Source organism: Physella acuta, unplaced genomic scaffold, assembly GCF_028476545.2.
Source record: "Physella acuta isolate Inbredline_101_S28 unplaced genomic scaffold, ASM2847654v3 ptg000473l, whole genome shotgun sequence".
NCBI lineage: Eukaryota > Metazoa > Mollusca > Gastropoda > Physidae > Physella > Physella acuta.
Window position 1 is genome coordinate 1,209,707 of NW_026731992.1, and position 24,065 is coordinate 1,233,771.

At 42.2% G+C, this 24,065-nt stretch overlaps 1 protein-coding gene across 1 annotated transcript; it reads right to left on the reverse strand.

Annotated features, from left to right (window-relative positions):
* Window positions 1–289: 289 nt before the first annotated feature.
* LOC131943955 (dynein axonemal light chain 1) lies at window positions 290–23,772 on the reverse strand. The gene is made up of 10 exons (XM_059304355.1): window positions 23,613–23,772; window positions 19,624–19,662; window positions 17,775–17,881; window positions 11,286–11,341; window positions 9,707–9,762; window positions 9,419–9,508; window positions 6,663–6,716; window positions 4,554–4,590; window positions 3,750–3,836; window positions 290–594 (listed from the first exon to the last, which is right to left on the reverse strand). Exons 1-10 carry the CDS (start codon window positions 23,613–23,615, stop codon window positions 560–562), a joined length of 564 nt encoding a protein of 187 aa, XP_059160338.1. The 5' UTR covers window positions 23,616–23,772; the 3' UTR covers window positions 290–559.
* Window positions 23,773–24,065: the final 293 nt, after the last annotated feature.

The window sequence follows — 24,065 nt, forward strand, 5'->3', positions numbered from 1 at the left end:
TAAATCTGAGCCAGGTTGCCATAAATCTGAGTCAGATGGCCATAAATCCGAGTCAGGTTGCTGTAAATCTGAGTCAGGTGGCCATAAATCTGAGTCAGGTGGCGCATGTGTTGGTGAAAACCCACTAGAACAATACAAGGAAGGATATTCAAATAGCATGGTACAACATTCACAGAGGATGGGCTTGGATAGTGTTGGTGGATGATGTGGTTCGTGGTGGATGATGTAGGTGGATGGAAAAGATGGTATAGTGTAACACCAAGTTAAAAAAAAATTCAAATATTTTCTTTACATCTTAAATTTAATTCGGCACAAAATCATTTTTTTTTAAAAATGTTTAATAGATACATACAAGAAATGTAAAAAATGATATAACAAGATCTTTTTACTTAAAAAAAAATATTTTGTGAGTGTGGATAACATTTAACATTCCTCTTGGCCAGACCTTCCAATTATCTTAATCATCCCTTTAATCCTTCCAAATTTGTAAATCATCCAAAACTTTGATTCTCCAGCTTTCCTCCACTTCTGCACATGAGCCAACACAGTTTGACTAGAGTTACTCCTCCTCCTCCTGTCTGACTATTGGTACACCTGAAACAAAATAGTGCAGCTACTTACCATCTAACTCCTTGGGTAAATTTGTCTTACCATCTAAATCCTTGAGTAAATTTGTCTTACCATCTAACTCCTTGAGTAAATTTGTCTTACCATCTAAATCCTTGAGTAAATTTGTCTTACCATCTAACTCCTTGAGTAAATTTGTCTTACCATCTAACTTCTTGAGTAAATTTGTCTTACCATCTAACTCCTTGAGTAAATTTGTCTTACCATCTAACTCCTTGAGTAAATTTGTCTTACCATCTAAATCCTTGAGTAAATTTGTCTTACCATCTAACTCCTTGAGTAAATTTGTCTTACCATCTAAATCCTTGAGTAAATTTGTCTTACCATCTAAATCCTTGAGTAAATTTGTCTTACCATCTAACTCCTTGAGTAAATTTGTCTTACCATCTAAATCCTTGAGTAAATTTGTCTTACCATCTAACTCCTTGAGTAAATTTGTCTTACCATCTAAATCCTTGAGTAAATTTGTCTTACCATCTAAATCCTTAAGTAAATTTGTCTTACCATCTAAATCCTTGAGTAAATTTGTCTTACCATCTAACTCCTTGAGTAAATTTGTCTTACCATCTAACTCCTTGAGTAAATTTGTCTTACCATCTAAATCCTTGAGTAAATTTGTCTTACCATCTAAATCCTTGAGTAAATTTGTCTTACCAATACCATCTAAATCCTTGAGTAAATTTGTCTTACCATCTAACTCCTTGAGTAAATTTGTCTTACCATCTAACTCCTTGAGTAAATTTGTCTTACCATCTAAATCCTTGAGTAAATTTGTCTTACCATCTAACTCCTTGAGTAAATTTGTCTTACCATCTAACTCCTTGAGTAAATTTGTCTTACCATCTAACTTCTTGAGTAAATTTGTCTTACCATCTAAATCCTTGAGTAAATTTGTCTTACCAATACCATCTAAATCCTTGAGTAAATTTGTCCTACCATCTAACTCCTTGAGTAAATTTGTCTTACCATCTAAATCCTTGAGTAAATTTGTCTTACCATCTAACTCCTTGAGTAAATTTGTCTTACCATCTAAATCCTTGAGTAAATTTGTCTTACCATCTAAATCCTTGAGTAAATTTGTCCTACCATCTAACTCCTTGAGTAAATTTGTCTTACCATCTAAATCCTTGAGTAAATTTGTCTTACCATCTAACTCCTTGAGTAAATTTGTTTTACCATCTAACTCCTTGAGTAAATTTGTCTTACCATCTAACTTCTTGAGTAAATTTGTCTTACCATCTAACTCCTTGAGTAAATTTGTCTTACCAATACCATCTAACTCCTTGAGTAAATTTGTCTTACCATCTAAATCCTTGAGTAAATTTGTCTTACCAATACCATCTAACTTCTTGAGTAAATTTGTCTTACCATCTAACTCCTTAAGTAAATTTGTCTTACCATCTAACTCCTTGAGTAAATTTGTTTTACCATCTAACTCCTTGAGTAAATTTGTTTTACCATCTAACTCCTTGAGTAAATTTGTCTTACCATCTAACTCCTTGAGTAAATTTGTCTTACCATCTAACTTCTTGAGTAAATTTGTCTTACCATCTAAATCCTTGAGTAAATTTGTCTTACCATCTAACTCCTTGAGTAAATTTGTCTTACCATCTAAATCCTTGAGTAAATTTGTCTTACCATCTAAATCCTTGAGTAAATTTGTCTTACCATCTAAATCCTTGAGTAAATTTGTCTTACCATCTAAATCCTTGAGTAAATTTGTCTTACCATCTAAATCCTTGAGTAAATTTGTCTTACCATCTAAATCCTTGAGTAAATTTGTCTTACCATCTAAATCCTTGAGTAAATTTGTCTTACCATCTAACTTCTTGAGTAAATTTGTCTTACCATCTAATCCTTGAGTAAATTTGTCTTACCATCTAAATCCTTGAGTAAATTTGTCTTACCATCTAACTTCTTGAGTAAATTTGTCTTACTATCTAATCCTTGAGTAAATTTGTCTTACCATCTAAATCCTTGAGTAAATTTGTCTTACCATCTAACTTCTTGAGTAAATTTGTCTTACCATCTAATCCTTGAGTAAATTTGTCTTACCATCTAAATCCTTGAGTAAATTTGTCTTACCATCTAACTTCTTGAGTAAATTTGTCTTACTATCTAATCCTTGAGTAAATTTGTCTTACCATCTAAATCCTTGAGTAAATTTGTCTTACCATCTAATCCTTGAGTAAATTTGTCTTACCATCTAACTTCTTGAGTAAATTTGTCTTACTATCTAATCCTTGAGTAAATTTGTCTTACCATCTAAATCCTTGAGTAAATTTGTCTTACCATCTAATCCTTGAGTAAATTTGTCTTACCATCTAATCCTTGAGTAAATTTGTCTTACCATCTAAATCCTTGAGTAAATTTGTCTTACCATCTAAATCCTTGAGTAAATTTGTCTTACCATCTAAATCCTTGAGTAAATTTGTCTTACCATCTAATCCTTGAGTAAATTTGTCTTACCATCTAAATCCTTGAGTAAATTTGTCTTACCATCTAAATCCTTGAGTAAATTTGTCTTACCATCTAACTTCTTGAGTAAATTTGTCTTACTATCTAATCCTTGAGTAAATTTGTCTTACCATCTAACTTCTTGAGTAAATTTGTCTTACCATCTAACTTCTTGAGTAAATTTGTCTTACTATCTAATCCTTGAGTAAATTTGTCTTACCATCTAAATCCTTGAGTAAATTTGTCTTACCATCTAATCCTTGAGTAAATTTGTCTTACCATCTAACTTCTTGAGTAAATTTGTCTTACTATCTAATCCTTGAGTAAATTTGTCTTACCATCTAAATCCTTGAGTAAATTTGTCTTACCATCTAATCCTTGAGTAAATTTGTCTTACCATCTAATCCTTGAGTAAATTTGTCTTACCATCTAAATCCTTGAGTAAATTTGTCTTACCATCTAAATCCTTGAGTAAATTTGTCTTACCATCTAAATCCTTGAGTAAATTTGTCTTACCATCTAATCCTTGAGTAAATTTGTCTTACCATCTAAATCCTTGAGTAAATTTGTCTTACCATCTAAATCCTTGAGTAAATTTGTCTTACCATCTAAATCCTTGAGTAAATTTGTCTTACCATCTAAATCCTTGAGTAAATTTGTCTTACCATCTAACTTCTTGAGCTTGGGTAACTTTTTCGCTACTTCATCTTTCCATGTGCCGTCAGACGAGTGCTTCTCCTCCAAAGGATTCCCTGCACAAGTAATCAACAAGATGACTTAAGTACTTGCTAGCCAACAAGATGACTTAAGTACTTGCTAGCCAACAAGATGACTTGAGTACTTGCTAGCCAACAAGATGACTTGAGTACTTGCTAGCCAACAAGATGACTTAAGTACTTGCTAGCCAACAAGATGACTTGAGTACTTGCTAGCCAACAAGATGACTTAAGTACTTGCTAGCCACCAAGATGACTTGAGTACTTGCTAGCCAACAAGATGACTTAAGTACTTGCTAGCCAACAAGATGACTTAAGTACTCGCTAGCAACCAAGATGACTTGAGTACTTGCTAGCCACCAAGGTGACTTAAGTACTTGTTAGCCAACAAGATGACTTAAGTACTTGCAACCAGAGTTTCTTCCAGGCATGTCATCTGCCCCTCCGAAGAAAATCTACCCCCCCCCCCTGAATGAAATGGAAATTATATAGAAAATATATACATTTAACAGTGTCCACCCCCCCCCCCCCCCCAAAGTCTACCTCCCCCCCCCCCGGAAAAAAATTCAAGTGCCCCCCCCCCCCCCCCTGGAGAAATAAGTCTGGAAGAAACACTGCTTTCAACAATATGACTTAAAATAAATAGGCTACTTTCTAGCTAATAGACGACTTATATATTTGTACTTAATTAACTTTTGGTTGTTATTACATACTTGTATTTAATTAACTTTACGGTTGTTAGTCTAAACTTACCAACAAAAAGTAAATCTTCAAGACATGGCATCTCAGTCTGAAAATGAATATTTCAAAGTTTGCTGGTACATGTGAAAGTCTCAGATGATTTCAATAAGCATGATAGTTATTAATAGATTGTAAAATTTAACATAAGGCTCAAACTCCATTTAAACTCGACAGCAACAAAACTAAATAAAATCACCAACTTGTCATTTTACTATTTTAGACTATTTTTAGACAGTGCCTACTAAAAATAGACCAAATGTGCATACATATAGTCAGATGGCCACAATCATCATGTGTCCACTTCAGATGGCCACCCACTTCAGATGGCCACCCACTTCAGATGGCCACCCACTTCAGATGGCCACCCACTTCAGATGGCCACCCACTTCATATGGCCACCCACTTCATATGGCCACCCACTTCAGATGGCCACCACTTCAGATGGCCACCCACTTTATATGGCCACCCACTTCAGATGGCCACCCACTTCATATGGCCACAAAGTGACCATTTCAGATGGCCACCCACTTCAGATGGCCACCCACTTCAGATGGCTACTCACTTCAGATGGCCACTCACTTCAGATGGCCACTCACTTCAGATGGCCACCCACTTCAGATGGCCACTCACTTCAGATGGCCACCCACTTCAGATGTCCACTCACTTCAGATGGCCACTCACTTCAGATGGCCACCCATTTTAGATGGCCACCCACTTCAGATGGCCACTCACTTCAGATGGCCACCCATTTCAGATGGCCAATTACTTCAGATGGCCACCCACTTCAGTTGGCCACCCACTTCAGATGGCCACAAAGTGACCATTTCAGATGGCCACCCACTTCAGATGGCCACCCACTTCATATGGCCAATCACTTCAGATGGCCACCCATTTCAGATGGCCACTCACTTCAGTTGGCCACCCACTTCAGATGGCCACAAAGTGACCATTTCAGATGGCCACTCACTTCAGATGGCCACCCACTTCAGATGGCCACCCACTTCAGATGGCCACAAAGTGACCATTTCAGATGGCCACCCACTTCAGATGGCCACCCACTTCAGATGGCCACCCACTTCAGATGGCCACTCACTTCAGATGGCCACCCACTTCAGATGGCCACTCACTTCAGATGGCCACCCACTTCAGATGTCCACTCACTTCAGTTGGCCACTCCTTTCAGATGGCCACCCATTTCAGATGGCCACCCACTTCAGATGGCCACTCACTTCAGATGGCCACAAATTGACCATTTCAGATGGCCACCCACTTCAGATGGCCACCCACTTCAGATGGCCACCCACTTCAGATGGCCACCCACTTCAGATGGCCACCCACTTCAGATGGCCACTCACTTCAGATGGCCACCCACTTCAGATGGCCACTCACTTCAGATGGCCACCCATTTCAAATGGCCACCCACTTCAGATGGCTACTCACTTCAGATGGCCACAAATTGACCATTTCAGATGGCCACCCACTTCAGATGGCCACCCACTTCAGATGGCCACCCACTTCAGATGGCCACTCACTTCAGATGGCCACCCACTTCAGATGGCCACTCACTTCAGATGGCCACCCACTTCAGATGGCCACCCACTTCATATGGCCACAAAGTGACCATTTCAGATGGCCACCCACTTCAGATGGCCACCCACTTCAGATGGCCACCCACTTCAGATGGCCACCCACTTAAGATGGCCACCCACTTCATATGGCCACCCACTTCAGATGGCCACTCACTTCAGATGGCCACAAATTGACCATTTCAGATGGCCACCCACTTCAGATGGCCACCCATTTCAGATGGCCACCCACTTCAGATGGCCACTCACTTCAGATGGCCACAAATTGACCATTTCAGATGGCCACTCACTTCAGATGGCCACCCATTTCAGATGGCCACCCACTTCAGATGGCCACTCACTTCAGATGGCCACCCACTTCAGATGGCCACCCACTTCAGATGGCCACTCACTTCAGATGGCCACCCATTTCAGATGGCCACCCACTTCAGATGGCCACTCACTTCAGATGGCCACCCACAATGGTGTTGTGGCACATGCACAACATGTGAACAAAATAATTAATTACAATCAAACTACTGGAGACAAATCTTACCAGTTTATTAAACTCTCCCCAGTCTGCCACTTTATTGTTGGACATCCAGAGTATCTAAACAACATGTTAAATAGGTATTATTCAGGCCAGAGTATCTAAACAACAGGTTAAATAGGTATTATTCAGGCCAAAGTATCTAAACAACATGTTAAATAGGTATTATTCAGGCCAAAGTATCTAAACAACATGTTAAATAGGTATTATTCAGGCCAAAGTATCTAAACAACATGTTAAATAGGTATTATTCAGGCCAAAGTATCTAAACAACATGTTAAATAGGTATTATTCAGGCCAGAGTATCTAAACATGTTAAATAGGTATTATTCAGGCCAGAGTATCTAAACAACATGTTAAATAGGTATTATTCAGGCCAGAGTATCTAAACAACATGTTAAATAGGTATTATTCAGGCCAGAGTATCTAAACAACATGTTAAATAGGTATTATTCAGGCCAGAGTATCTAAACATGTTAAATAGGTATTATTCAGGCCAGAGTATCTAAACATGTTAAATAGGTATTATTCAGGCCAAAGTATCTAAACAACATGTTAAATAGGTATTATTCAGGCCAGAGTATCTAAACAACATGTTAAATAGGTATTATTCAGGCCAGAGTATCTAAACAACATGTTAAATAGGTATTATTCAGGCCAGAGTATCTAAACAACATGTTAAATAGGTATTATTCAGGCCAGAGTATCTAAACATGTTAAATAGGTATTATTCAGGCCAAAGTATCTAAACAACATGTTAAATAGGTATTATTCAGGCCAAAGTATCTAAACAACATGTTAAATAGGTATTATTCAGGCCAAAGTATCTAAACAACATGTTAAATAGGTATTATTCAGGCCAGAGTATCTAAACAACATGTTAAATAGGTTTTATTCAGGCCAAAGTATCTAAACATGTTAAACAGGTATTATTCAGGCCAAAGTATTTAAACAACATGTTAAATAGGTATTATTCAGGCCAAAGTATCTAAACAACATGTTAAATAGGTATTATTCAGGCCAAAGTATCTAAACAACATGTTAATTAGGTATTATTCAGGCCAAAGTATCTAAACAACATGTTAATTAGGTATTATTTAGGCCAAAGTATCTAAACAATGTCTTATATAGGCATTGTATGTAGGACAGTGTATCTAAACAACGTGTCAAATAGTTATTATATGGAGGCCATATTGCAAGCTTTAATTGAACAACTAATTATAGATCTAATCCTGCAGGGGTAGATTGGGTCACTGTGAAAATTATCAGGTCAGACTTGGGTCACAAGGAAAAATACCTGGGTCAGCCTTGGGTCACTAGGAAAAATACCTGGGTCAGACTTGGGTCACAAGGAAAAATACCTGGGTCAGCCTTGGGTCACTAGGAAAAATACCTGGGTCAGACTTGGGTCACTAGGAAAAATACCTGGGTCAGACTTGGGTCACAAGGAAAAATACTTGGGTCACTAGAAAAAATACCTGGGTCAGACTTGGGTCACAAGGAAAAATACTTGGGTCACTAGAAAAAATACCTGGGTCAGGCTTGGGTCACTAGGAAAAATACCCGGGTCAGCCAGAGTAGTGCTGTGGTGGGCATGTAAGTGCTTTCATTTTTTTTTTTTAACCTTTGCAATTTTTTTTGTTATATATATATATATATATATATATATATATATATAAAACAAAAAAAATTGCATTTATATATATATTGCATTTATATTTATATATATATATATATATATATATATATATATATATATATATATATATATATATATATATATATATATATATATATATATATATATATATATATATATATATATATATATATATATATATATATATATATATATATATATATATATATATATATATATATATATATATATATATATATATATATATATATATATATATATATATATATATATATATATATATATATATATATATATATATATATATATATGCAAGTATTTTAGTGAGTATTTTTTTCACTAGTGGGTGGGTTAGTCTGCCTTTTATACATTACTGCACATTTCTTCCAATTGCCAACTTTGGGAGGTTGATGAGAAAACTACTGGGAAGGCAGGGGGTGGGATGGGGAGCCTAGAGTTCCCTTGTGGCCATCTTATCAGCACTGTGATCTGTGGGGGTCAGAGGTGCATCCACTGTGATGTGTGGGGGTCAGAGGTGCATCCACTGTGATCTGTGGGGGTCAGAGGTGCATCCACTGTGATCTGTGGGGTCAGAGGTGCATCCACTGGTGTCCGGCAGTCAGCTGACCTACAGCACCCCGGCTCCCCCATGAGCAGTGCGGCGCCTACATTTGTTTTAAAGAGCACCCTACAACAGGGACATGGCACACAACATTCCATGACAAAACCAGGGGGTGACCTGGCACACCTGCCAGTGGCCCCTGAGAGCAACACCCCGACATATGCCCCAGGGTGACCTGGTTGTGTTCTAGCTCACAATTACAGAGGGTGATTCACATACACTTAAAGCTTCATACAGCATGCCTTTTGGCATCATGCTGGTAGTGTGGACAAACCTTGCCTAACTACTAAGATCTGAGAAAGATAGTGCCAGCATTGTTTACATTTCAATCATTCAGTTTTAGAGAACAAGGTCACACATCTAAAATACACGGCTGGTCATGCATTGATGAAACCTTTATAAAATACTGACATGTAGGACTTTGTTGAATAAATGTTTACAAGCATAAGTTTAAAAATGAAGAAAGTGTTTGTAAGTAACCTTTAGCTTCTTTAAGACGTTGATTCCTTTCAGTTTCTCAATCAAATTGTAAGAAATCCACAGCTGCTCCAGGGTGTCACCAACTGCTTCCTGTCATTCAAATATCTCAAGGTCAAACAAACATCTAATTTGTACCAGTCATACTACTTCCTGTCATTCAAATATCTCAAGGTCATTCAAATATCTCAAGGTCAAACAAACATCTAATTTGTACCAGTCAAAATTATGTATGCTACAGTTCTAACCACACAGCACACACATTTAAAGCAGTTTAAAATTTCTCCTTACCAATCCTGTCAAACTTTTAATATTGTTTCTGCCCAGGGACAAAATTTTTAGATTTTCTGTAAAGAAACCAGTAATCTTAGAATCAAGTCACCAGCTTAAAAAATTCATAATTAACAAAAGGCAGAAAAACTAAAACAAACTTGTTTTCTTTTGTTAAAGCATTGGTCTCTCATGAATATATTTTAGAGACTAGTTAGTTTCCACTGTTTTTAAATGTTTAATATTATAATTGCTTTACTAAATGTTAGATAACATTAACCTGACTAGTGTGAAAAAAGTAAAAGAAAATCTTGAACTACCCATCAGAAATGACAACATCTTCCAGCTACTGATCAACTAGAGTACCTGCCCTTAACTTTGAGTGTTCCTAGTTATTTTTTCATTTCATCCCCAAAAACCAAATGAGCCAGTCTTAACTTGCAGTGTGTGTATAACATTAATGAACCATTGGAATTTATATATTGTTTTCCCACAAAAATAAAGTACCACTACCTATAACAAAAAAATTTTGAAAAGTTGAAAGGTACCTGCACATACAATATAATGCTCAAATTTAAATGTGAAATTTCATTTACCTAAGTTATCAGCTTTGAAAAAAAAACAGAAATAGATTAAAAACCGCTCGGGTTACCAGAAATTGGTCAAAAGATAGAAAACTAAAAATTTGATAAAATGCTTATATATGAAATTTGGCCAACATAAAATCACATTCCCAGACAGACATTACAAAATTATTTTTTTCAAGGAGGTGTAAAATGTTGGGATTTATCAAAATATGAATTTTAATTATTTGCACCATTAGAATACTTCCTCTAAACTTGGTTTACAAGAAACTAAAAAGGAAAGCAACACGATAGGTCATGTGTGCAATTTATTATTAAAAAGCTGTAGGCAATAAACTATTTAAGATCAAGGGCAAATACATTTCTTCTTTATGCAAGGGGGATATTATTGAAAAACAATTATCATGTTTTCTTAATAATTCCTGGGTGTAAATTTCTTCAATATAATATTGGCATATGAATTTAAGAATAAACAAGTAGGTCTTTCATTAACACTTTATTTTTCTTCTTTCAATGGTATTTCATATGCAACACAAGTCAGAAAATGTTGGATGTTACATTTCTTCACCTCTTGGGGCAAAACTATTTGGCCTTCAATCAACTTACAATATGGAAGATATTCCCTTTTACACAAATTAAGTATATGTGCCAACTTGTTATGTGCCATTTGGAAGATATTCCTTCCAACACAAATTAATTATATGTGTCAACTTGTTATGTGCCATATGGAAGATATTCCCTTTTACACAAATTAAGTATAGGCCGTTGACTGCAAGAAAAACATTATTTATAAAAAGAAAATTCATTGTTTTTTGGTCAGAATTGAACCTCCTAAACGTCCCGTCCCCCCGCATTGCATGGTCTGGCGGTTCAGCCCCTGAAGATACCCAAAGCTTAAAGCTATAATAAAATATTTGTATTTCTTTTGGGCAGGCACCCTAGTTGCTAAATTACAAAAGATCACACTAAATTACACAACTAAGTTAAAATGATTTTAAAGAGCCAGGTTGACTTACTTAGGCCATTTAGATTTGCTATTTTCTCAATTGCATTGGTTGATAAAGAAAGTCTCCTAAAATAAAAAAAATCATTTGCCAAGTTAAATTCATGTAAATACTCTCTTAATCTTGAAAGGCAAACATGTGAACTAAGTTAGCAATAGAACACTTGCTTTTTGACATTAGTCATGAGCAGTGCCTGCGCCAGGTTATTTAGCGCCCTAGGCAAAACTTATTAAAAGCGCCCCCCCCCCCCGCAATTTTTTTTGTGTCCTCAGGGACAAACTTTCGATTTCCACCCCCCACCCCCCTCCCCTCAAACTTTCAATTTGTTTTTCCGACCATTTTGGCGCCCCCCTTAGACCGCCTAGTTCATCTTAAAGGTAGCACCAGCCCTGGTCATGAAGTCTATGCACTGCTAGTCTAACCCACCAGACACCCACCAGACACCCACCAGACACCACCAGACAGACACCAGACAGCACCAGACACCACCAGACACCCACCAGACACCCACCAGACACCCACCAGACACCCACCAGACACCCACCAGACACCCACCAGACACCCACCAGACACCCACCAGACACCCACCAGACACCCACCAGACACCACCAGACAGCAGACACCACCAGACACCCACCAGACACCACCAGACAGACACCAGACAGCACCAGACACCACCAGACACCCACCAGACACCCACCAGACACCCACCAGACACCCACCAGACACCACCAGACAGCAGACACCACCAGACACCACCAGACAGCAGACACCACCAGACACCACCAGACAGCAGACACCACCAGACACCAGACACCACCAGACACCACCAGACACCCACCAGACACCACCAGACAGCAGACACCACCAGACACCACCAGACACCACCAGACACCACCAGACAGCAGACACCACCAGACACCACCAGACAGCAGACACCACCAGACACCAGACACCACCAGACACCAGACACCACCAGACACCAGACACCACCAGACAGCAGACACCACCAGACACCACCAGACACCACCAGACACCACCAGACAGCAGACACCACCAGACAGCAGACACCACCAGACAGCAGACACCACCAGACACCACCAGACACCACCAGACACCCACCAGACACCCACCAGACACCCACCAGACACCACCAGACAGCAGACACCACCAGACACCACCAGACAGCAGACACCACCAGACAGCAGACACCACCAGACACCACCAGACAGCAGACACCACCAGACACCAGACACCACCAGACACCAGACACCACCAGACAGCAGACACCACCAGACACCACCAGACACCACCAGACAGCAGACACCACCAGACAGCAGACACCACCAGACAGCAGACACCACCAGACACCACCAGACACCACCAGACACCCACCAGACACCCACCAGACACCCACCAGACACCCACCAGACACCACCAGACAGCAGACACCACCAGACACCACCAGACAGCAGACACCACCAGACACCACCAGACAGCAGACACCACCAGACACCACCAGACAGCAGACACCACCAGACACCACCAGACACCAGACACCACCAGACACCAGACACCACCAGACACCAGACACCACCAGACAGCAGACACCACCAGACACCACCAGACACCACCAGACACCACCAGACAGCAGACACCACCAGACAGCAGACACCACCAGACAGCAGACACCACCAGACACCACCAGACACCACCAGACACCCACCAGACACCCACCAGACACCCACCAGACACCACCAGACAGCAGACACCACCAGACACCACCAGACAGCAGACACCACCAGACAGCAGACACCACCAGACACCACCAGACAGACACCAGACAGCACCAGACACCACCAGACACCCACCAGACACCCACCAGACACCACCAGACAGCAGACACCACCAGACACCACCAGACAGCAGACACCACCAGACACCACCAGACACCAGACACCACCAGACACCAGACACCACCAGACACCAGACACCACCAGACAGCAGACACCACCAGACACCACCAGACACCACCAGACACCACCAGACAGCAGACACCACCAGACAGCAGACACCACCAGACAGCAGACACCACCAGACACCACCAGACACCCACCAGACACCCACCAGACACCCACCAGACACCCACCAGACACCACCAGACAGCAGACACCACCAGACACCACCAGACAGCAGACACCACCAGACAGCAGACACCACCAGACACCACCAGACAGACACCAGACAGCACCAGACACCACCAGACACCCACCAGACACCCACCAGACACCCACCAGACACCACCAGACAGCAGACACCACCAGACACCACCAGACAGCAGACACCACCAGACACCACCAGACAGCAGACACCACCAGACACCAGACACCAGACACCACCAGACAGCAGACACCACCAGACACCACCAGACACCACCAGACACCACCAGACAGCAGACACCACCAGACAGCAGACACCACCAGACAGCAGACACCACCAGACAGCAGACACCACCAGACACCACCAGACACCACCAGACACCCACCAGACACCCACCAGACACCCACCAGACACCCACCAGACACCACCAGACAGCAGACACCACCAGACACCACCAGACAGCAGACACCACCAGACACCACCAGACAGCAGACACCACCAGACACCACCAGACAGCAGACACCACCAGACACCACCAGACACCAGACACCACCAGACACCAGACACCACCAGACACCAGACACCACCAGACAGCAGACACCACCAGACACCACCAGACACCACCAGACACCACCAGACAGCAGACACCACCAGACAGCAGACACCACCAGACAGCAGACACCACCAGACACCACCAGACACCACCAGACACCCACCAGACACCCACCAGACACCCACCAGACACCCACCAGACACCACCAGACAGCAGACACCACCAGACACCACCAGACAGCAGACACCACCAGACAGCAGACACCACCAGACACCACCAGACAGACACCAGACAGCACCAGACACCACCAGACACCCACCAGACACCCACCAGACACCCACCAGACACCACCAGACAGCAGACACCACCAGACACCACCAGACAGCAGACACCACCAGACACCACCAGACAGCAGACACCACCAGACACCAGACACCAGACACCACCAGACAGCAGACACCACCAGACACCACCAGACACCACCAGACACCACCAGACAGCAGACACCACCAGACAGCAGACACCACCAGACAGCAGACACCACCAGACAGCAGACACCACCAGACACCACCAGACACCACCAGACACCCACCAGACACCCACCAGACACCCACCAGACACCCACCAGACACCACCAGACAGCAGACACCACCAGACACCACCAGACAGCAGACACCACCAGACACCACCAGACAGCAGACACCACCAGACAGCAGACACCACCAGACACCACCAGACAGCAGACACCACCAGACACCAGACACCACCAGACACCAGACACCACCAGACAGCAGACACCACCAGACACCACCAGACACCACCAGACAGCAGACACCACCAGACAGCAGACACCACCAGACAGCAGACACCACCAGACACCACCAGACACCACCAGACACCCACCAGACACCCATCAGACACCCACCAGACACCCACCAGACACCACCAGACAGCAGACACCACCAGACACCACCAGACAGCAGACACCACCAGACAGCAGACACCACCAGACACCAGACACCACCAGACACCAGACACCACCAGACACCACCAGACAGCAGACACCACCAGACACCACCAGACACCCACCAGACACCCACCAGACACCACCAGACACCACCAGACAGCAGACACCACCAGACAGCAGACACCACCAGACACCCACCAGACACCCACCAGACACCACCAGACACCAGACACCCACCAGACACCACCAGACAGCAGACACCACCAGACACCACCAGACAGCAGACACCACCAGACAGCAGACACCACCAGACAGCAGACACCACCAGACACCACCAGACAGCAGACACCACCAGACACCAGACACCACCAGACACCACCAGACACCACCAGACACCACCAGACACCAGACACCAGACACCACCAGACAGCAGACACCACCAGTCACCACCAGACAGCAGACACCACCAGACAGCAGACACCACCAGACAGCAGACACCACCAGACACCACCAGACAGCAGACACCACAAGACACCAGACACCACCAGACACCAGACACCACCAGACACCAGACACCACCAGACAACACCAGACACCACCAGACAGCAGACACCACCAGACACCACCAGACAGCAGACACCACCAGACACCACCAGACACCAGACACCACCAGACACCACCAGACACCCACCAGACACCACCAGACACCACCAGACACCAGACACCACCAGACACCCACCAGACACCACCAGACACCACCAGACACCACCAGACACCAGACACCACCAGAAAGACACCAGACAGCAGACACCACCAGACACCAGACACCCACCAGACACCACCAGACACCACCAGACACCAGACACCACCAGAAAGAAACCAGACAGCAGACACCACCAGACACCCACCAGACACCAGACACCACCAGACACCAGACACCACCAGACACCACCAGACACCACCAGACACCACCAGACACCACCAGACACCACCAGACACCAGACACCACCAGACACCACCAGACACCACCAGACACCAGACACCACCAGACACCAGACACCACCAGACAGCAGACACCACCAGACACCACCAGACACCAGACACCACCAGACACCAGACACCACCAGACACCCACCAGACACCACCAGACACCAGACACCACCAGACACCACCAGACACCACCAGACACCACCAGACACCACAAGACACCAGACACCACCAGACACCACCAGACACCACCAGACACCACCAGACAGCAGACACCACCAGACACCACCAGACACCACCAGACACCAGACACCACCAGACACCACCAGACAACACCAGACACCACCAGACACCACCAGACACCAGACACCACCAGACAGCAGACACCACCAGACACCACCAGACAGCAGACACCACCAGACACCACCAGACACCAGACACCACCAGACACCACCAGACACCCACCAGACACCACCAGACACCACCAGACACCACCAGACACCAGACACCACCAGAAAGACACCAGACAGCAGACACCACCAGACACCACCAGACACCACCAGACACCCACCAGACACCACCAGACACCAGACACCACCAGACACCACCAGACACCACCAGACAGCAGACACCACCAGACACCACCAGACAGCAGACACCACCAGACACCACCAGACACCAGACACCACCAGACACCACCAGACACCACCAGACACCAGACACCACCAGACACCACCAGACACCACCAGACAGCAGACACCACCAGACAGCAGACACCACCAGACACCACCAGACAGCAGACACCACCAGACAGCAGACACCACCAGACACCACCAGACACCAGACACCACCAGACACCACCAGACACCACCAGACAGCAGACACCACCAGACACCAGACACCACCAGACACCACCAGACACCACCAGACAGCAGACACCACCAGACACCACCAGACAGCAGACACCACCAGACAGCAGACACCACCAGACAGCAGACACCACCAGACAGCAGACACCACCAGACAGCAGACACCACCAGACACCACCAGACACCACCAGACAGCAGACACCACCAGACAGCAGACACCACCAGACAGCAGACACCACCAGACAGCAGACACCACCAGACAGCAGACACCACCAGACACCAGACACCACCAGACACCACCAGACACCAGACACCACCAGACAGCAGACACCACCAGACACCACCAGACAGCAGACACCACCAGACAGCAGACACCACCAGACAGCAGACACCACCAGACAGCAGACACCACCAGACACCACCAGACACCACCAGACAGCAGACACCACCAGACACCACCAGACACCAGACACCACCAGACAACACCAGACACCACCAGACAGCAGACACCACCAGACACCACCAGACAGCAGACACCACCAGACAGCAGACACCACCAGACACCACCAGACAGCAGACACCACCAGACAGCAGACACCACCAGACAGCAGACACCACCAGACACCACCAGACACCAGACACCACCAGACACCACCAGACAGCAGACACCACCAGACAGCAGACACCACCAGACAGCAGACACCACCAGACAGCAGACACCACCAGACAGCAGACACCACCAGACACCAGACACCACCAGACACCACCAGACAGCAGACACCACCAGACAGCAGACACCACCAGACACCACCAGACAGCAGACACCACCAGACAGCAGACACCACCAGACAGCAGACACCACCAGACAGCAGACACCACCAGACAGCAGACACCACCAGACACCACCAGACACCACCAGACACCACCAGAAAGACACCAGACAGCAGACATCCACCAATACCTACTCGCAGTTCGTTAGTGTTGACAGTGATGCATCCATTTTTTCTATTGGTGGACAAATTCCAATCAGTTTTACTTCTTTGCATTCACTGGCTTTACCATTTTTTTCTTCCTGATTAAAGAAATCAATTGCAGTGCCTGTTATCAAACAGTTGTTGAAAGTAAAGGTAAACTTGTCTAGCTTGTGAAGCACTCAATTTGACAAAGTAAAGGTAAACTTGTCTAGCTTGTGAAGCACTAAATTTGACAAAGTAAAGGTAAACTTGTCTAGCTTGTGAAGCACTCAATTTGACAAAGTAAAGGTAAACTTGTCTAGCTTGTGAAGCACTAAATTTGACAAAGTAAAGGTAAACTTGTCTAGCTTGTGAAGCACTCAATTTGACAAAGTAAAGGTAAACTTGTCTAGCTTGTGAAGCACTCAATTTGACAAAGTAAAGGTAAACTTGTCTAGCTTGTGAAGCACTCAATTTGACAAAGTAAAGGTAAACTTGTCTAGCTTGTGAAGCACTAAATTTGACAAAGTAAAGGTAAACTTGTCTAGCTTGTGAAGCACTCAATTTGACAAAGTAAAGGTAAACTTGTCTAGCTTGTGAAGCACTCAATTTGACAAAGTAAAGGTAAACTTGTCTAGCTTGTGAAGCACTAAATTTGACAAAGTAAAGGTAAACTTGTCTAGCTTGTGAAGCACTCAATTTGACAAAGTAAAGGTAAACTTGTCTAGCTTGTGAAGCACTCAATTTGACAAAGTAAAGGTAAACTTGTCTAGCTTGTGAAGCACTCAATTTGACAAAGTAAAGGTAAACTTGTCTAGCTTGTGAAGCACTCAATTTGACAAAGTAAAGGTAAACTTGTCTAGCTTGTGAAGCACTCAATTTGACAAAGTAAAGGTAAACTTGTCTAGCTTGTGAAGCACTCAATTTGACAAAGTAAAGGTAAACTTGTCTAGCTTGTGAAGCACTCAATTTGACAAAGTAAAGGTAAACTTGTCTAGCTTGTGAAGCACTCAATTTGACAAAGTAAAGGTAAACTTGTCTAGCTTGTGAAGCACTAAATTTGACAAAGTAAAGGTAAACTTGTCTAGCTTGTGAAGCACTCAATTTGACAAAGTAAAGGTAAACTTGTCTAGCTTGTGAAGCACTCCAATTTGACAAAGTAAAGGTAAACTTGTCTAGCTTGTGAAGCACTCCAATTTGACAAAGTAAAGGTAAACTTGTCTAGCTTGTGAAGCACTAAATTTGACAAAGTAAAGGTAAACTTGTCTAGCTTGTGAAGCACTCAATTTGACAAAGTAAAGGTAAACTTGTCTAGCTTGTGAAGCACTCCAATTTGACAAAGTAAAGGTAAACTTGTCTAGCTTGTGAAGCACTCCAATTTGACAAAGTAAAGGTAAACTTGTCTAGCTTGTGAAGCACTCCAATTTGACAAAGTAAAGGTAAACTTGTCTAGCTTGTGAAGCACTCCAATTTGACAAAATAAAGGTAAACTTGTCTAGCTTGTGAAGCACTCCAATTTGACAAAGTAAAGGTAAACTTGTCTAGCTTGTGAAGCACTCAATTTGACAAAGTAAAGGTAAACTTGTCTAGCTTGTGAAGCACTCAATTTGACAAAGTAAAGGTAAACTTGTCTAGCTTGTGAAGCACTCCAATTTTACCATATGATGTGTACTCTGGATCTTGGACATTACGACATTAACCCCTCCCCCCCCCCCCTGTCAATTACACCCTGGAGATATTACCCCCTTGTCAATTAGCCTACACTAACCTTAACACTACTAGATGGGGGGGGGATTGACTGAGGGAGTGCTCCTGATTACTCTAGTGTGTAGGAATATTAAAGTTTCGAGTAGGTACTTACAAATTTGGCCAGAGCTTCCTTAATTGTTGTACCTTTAGACTGGAAGTGGAATGTGAACAGATGTAGCAGAGGTTTAAGTGGCATAAAACACAAATTTGTCTTTACAATAACAAAAAAAATTCATAAAAATGTTTTAATAACAAGCTTTTATGTAATAATGCACTAAAAAGTAGAAAATAAATTATTTTCTTTAAATATATAATAATACATTACTATTTAAATTTTATAAAGAAAAGTGTGGGTCACTTTATTATCTATTGGACACCATTACTAATATTTAGGAAGAGACTCATGCTTTTCTTTATAGTTATTTAAATAGTGCTCCACTTCTTAGTGTATTATTACATAAACGCTTGTTATTAAGATTGTAGGAAAAAAGTCACAAATGGAATTTGTTTATACTTATGTGTATTATGCAAAAAAACTTACGATTGATTATATAACACACATAAAAGATTTTTAGTATAAGGTTTGTAAGATTTAATTGTAATTCCGTTTAATATATAATATTTAATATAATTTAATAAAATGTTCGAACCTTCTCGATTTCAAACGTGTTTGTTAAATACTAACTTTAAATTAGCGTGATACTGCATAAAGATGTAGTTTATGTGACTTGCTGCCCTCAACGCATCACAACAATAGTTCAACCACCTTTATCATGCTAATTACGGAACAAAGCATGGGATAAAAACAGAAAGCAGACAAAGTACAAAGGCTGTCTCTGACGCAAAATGTCAACAACACACAATATGGATGGACAAAGCCGACAGAGATAAGGTACAATGACGAGCCTAAATTCATTTTATAATAATTTTCCACTGTTTATTTAACTAAATACGTAACAAAATTTTAGGTTGCTATGTACATTATCTTACTGTATTTTAACATATTATTGTTGTAAACCATAATGCTTTTAAAGTTTACAGATATGCTACCCAAGAAATTACCACGCACATTAATAAGCATGCACATTTTACAACTATCAACAATTATATCAAAATATTTCTTAGAATATTTTTGTGACTTTTTTCTGTGACTTAATTTCTCTGACTTTTTTTCTGATAAAATTTTTCCTTTGTGACTTTTTTTCCCACGTTTTCTTTAACTTGCTTTCGCGTCTGTTTGTTTGTTTGTTTGTTTGGTTCTCCAATCAAATCTTGCGATCGAAATTTCGGGCACTTTCCAGTTAGCTAGCGCGCTGAAATTTTCAGGGAAGCTTTGTTTCCGATGACAATAGAATATTCAAATGTTATTATTACTAAATTGATCCATGGAAACATTTTATTGATCATTTTAGACCACTATATATTTGTAAATAAAACGTGGGAAAAGGGGACATAACCCAGTAATTGTAATTTGATGAAAACAAGGTTCGGTACTCTCCCTCTTTTGGCTTACTGAGTAGTGGTCACGCGGTGTTTGTGTACAAACAACCGGAACGTAACAACTGGTGGCCAGTATGGGGGAGACGATATGGTCGAGTGGTTGGGCACACGATTGCTAACCCACTCGACACGGGTTCAAGGCACGTGTTTTTTACAAGTTGTCTTCGTTTACCCAAAAAAAAGTGAATGCGAAAAGATAAAATCGATAGCAAGATTTTAATGCAAACAAACAGACAAAGACTAAAAAATAGAAAATAATTATCATTAAAAAAGTTTAAAAAAACCCACTTTATCTGATTGAACTAAAAAGTAGAAAATAAATGCTATACACCACAATAATGCAAGCGATCACTCTACTATAAGTGATGAAAAACGTGGGGCACCGTGATTTTCTTACAGTTTCTAATACTGTTGACTCTCTCCCTAATAAAAGTCAATAGTATTATCTAATCAATAGTAATATAACTTTTACATCTTATATTAACAATGACCGATAAAAAACTTTTACTTCGGCGCCCCACGTTTTTCATCGCTTATAGTAGAGTGATCGCTTGCATTATTGTGATGTATAGCATCTATTTTCTACTTTTTAGTTCAATCAGAAAACGTGGGTATTTTAAAACTTTTTTAATGATAATTATTCTGTGAATTTTTTCCTAGCAAAAACTGGGGCTTTTTTTTCTGTTTTTTTTTTTTTTTGTGTGACTTTTTTTCAGTTCATCGTTATTAAAATGCTTTTATGAATTTTTTTTCAGTACTTTAAAATTTTTATTTACAATAGAGTTGGATGACCAAAAACTATTGATAGCATGAGACCTCACACAAGAGTGTAACAGACCCCACACACCGTGTGACTGTGGGGGTAGATGAGGTGTGGGACTGTGCGGGTAGATGAGGTGTGGGACTGTGGGGGTAGATGAGGTGTGGGACTGTGGGGGTAGATGAGGTGTGGGACTGTGGGGGTATATAATTTGACTGTGTATATATATATAAGGTGTGGGACTGTGGGGGTAGATGAGGTGTGTGACTGTGGGGGTAGATGAGGTGTGTGACTGTGGGGGTAGATGAGGTGTGTGACTGTGGGGGTAGATGAGGTGTTTGACTGTGGGGGTAGATGAGGAGTGTGACTGTGGGGGTAGATGAGGTGTGGGACTGTGGGGGTAGATGAGGAGTGTGACTGTGGGGGTAGATGAGGTGTGGGACTGTGGGGGTATATAATTTGACTGTGTATATATATATAAGGTGTGGGACTGTGGGGGTAGATGAGGTGTGTGACTGTGGGGGTAGATGAGGTGTTTGACTGTGGGGGTAGATGAGGTGTTTGACTGTGGGGGTAGATGAGGAGTGTGACTGTGGGGGTAGATGAGGTGTGTGACTGTGGGGGTAGATGAGGTGTGTGACTGGGAAGGTATATAAGGGGACATCCATAAATGATGTCACACTTTTTTGACGATTTTTACCTCTCCCCTCCATCACACATCGTCACAAAAAGCCAGACCCCCCCCCCCTAAAATGACGTCACACCTCAGCCTAGAACCCCCCTCAAAATTGCAGTTGAATTTTTTTTTTAAAACATCGATATTTTTCCGAACTCTTGTCTGAAATCTGTCAAAATAGAGTATTTTAATCAATTCCTATTACAATTTATTAAAACAGTTTTCTAAAACCCAAAATAACGTCTAAAATTCGTTATCTAACATTGCTTTTTTATAATGAAAAAAGTGTGATGTCGCACCATCTGAACCCCCCTCCCACTCATCACACATCATCACAAAATTACCGACCCCCCCCTCCCACCACAGAGTGTGACGTCATTTATGGACGACCCCTAAGGTGTGTGGTTCTAAAGACTAATGACAGGGGGGGAGGGGGTGCGGACCGCACAGGTGACACCATTTAGGGGAGGGGGGGTGACACCATGGCAAAAAATAGCAAAATATATAGAGAAAAATGATAATTCCACTTAATTAAGTGATTAATTCGAGTGTTAAAAAGTCTTTTAAGAGCAAAATTGAGAAATCCCGACAAGGGTGGAGGGGGGAGGTGCAAATTGAAACTTGAAAGTTTGTCCCTGGGCGCCGGGAAGGGTCGCTACGCCTCTGGGTGGTGACACCATTAAGTGCAGCACCGGGTGACACCCGACCTCGCTACGCCACTGCATGTTGGCATTGTAAATGTTAACCCCTGCACTGTTGTGAACTTGATTTAAGTTAAATTACTTCATAATAGGGCCTAATATAATAATATTAGTAGCCCTATTACAGTATTAGTAAGTACTCTTAACTTAAGAATAAGAAGTCTTAATTACTTATGACTTAAGCTGTAGTAAAATATGTTGGAGGCATATACATACATTAAGATTGATTATAAAATAATTTTAAATAAATATATATATATATATAGGCCTATATATATATATATATTTATATTATAGACCTATATATATATTATAGGCCTATATATATTATAATTATAGGTTATCTATCTCTATAGCATAGGCCTATATATAGTATATAGTATATACTAGGCCTAGATAAATATATTAAAAATATTTATTATATATTTCTAGTGTTCATTAAACTAGGCCTAACAGTTACATACCATATTCCTTGTTTGTTTTCAGTTGCGTAGGATTCTCACCTCGCTAAACTTATAGATATCTAGGCTAATTAATATCTAGATTATAGGCTTCACTAAATAGTTAACATTGGTATTGTGTATGGAGTTGCTATGGTATAATTTGTGCGGTCCAACTACCGATAAATTACCGGAATAGATTATACACACATTTTTAAAAAGAATATTTTCATGCCGGTATACATTTTTTTTCTTTTTATTTCTTTTATTTCTTATTTCTAACACTAGTGAATAGGGGGGGGGGGCGTATACAAATGACGTCACACTTATAGAGGAAAGTGTGTCGCAATTTGGTGACGATGTGTGTGAAGGGGAGTGAACAGCCGGGGACCTGACTAAAAGGAAGGCTTTTGGTTAATGCTCCACAAGCATTAGATAAGCTCAAGTCAAAGTAAATATGTCAAGACACAACAATAG

Excerpts from the sequence above, each read along its gene's own strand:
- LOC131943955 (XM_059304355.1), bottom strand. Across the intron at positions 11,342-17,774 it reads TCAACACTAACGAACTGCGA|GAGACTTTCTTTATCAACCA; the intron begins GTAGGTATTGGT and ends TTTTTATTTTAG. Across the intron at positions 4,591-6,662 it reads GGGGAGAGTTTAATAAACTG|ACTGAGATGCCATGTCTTGA; the intron begins GTAAGATTTGTC and ends ATTCATTTTCAG.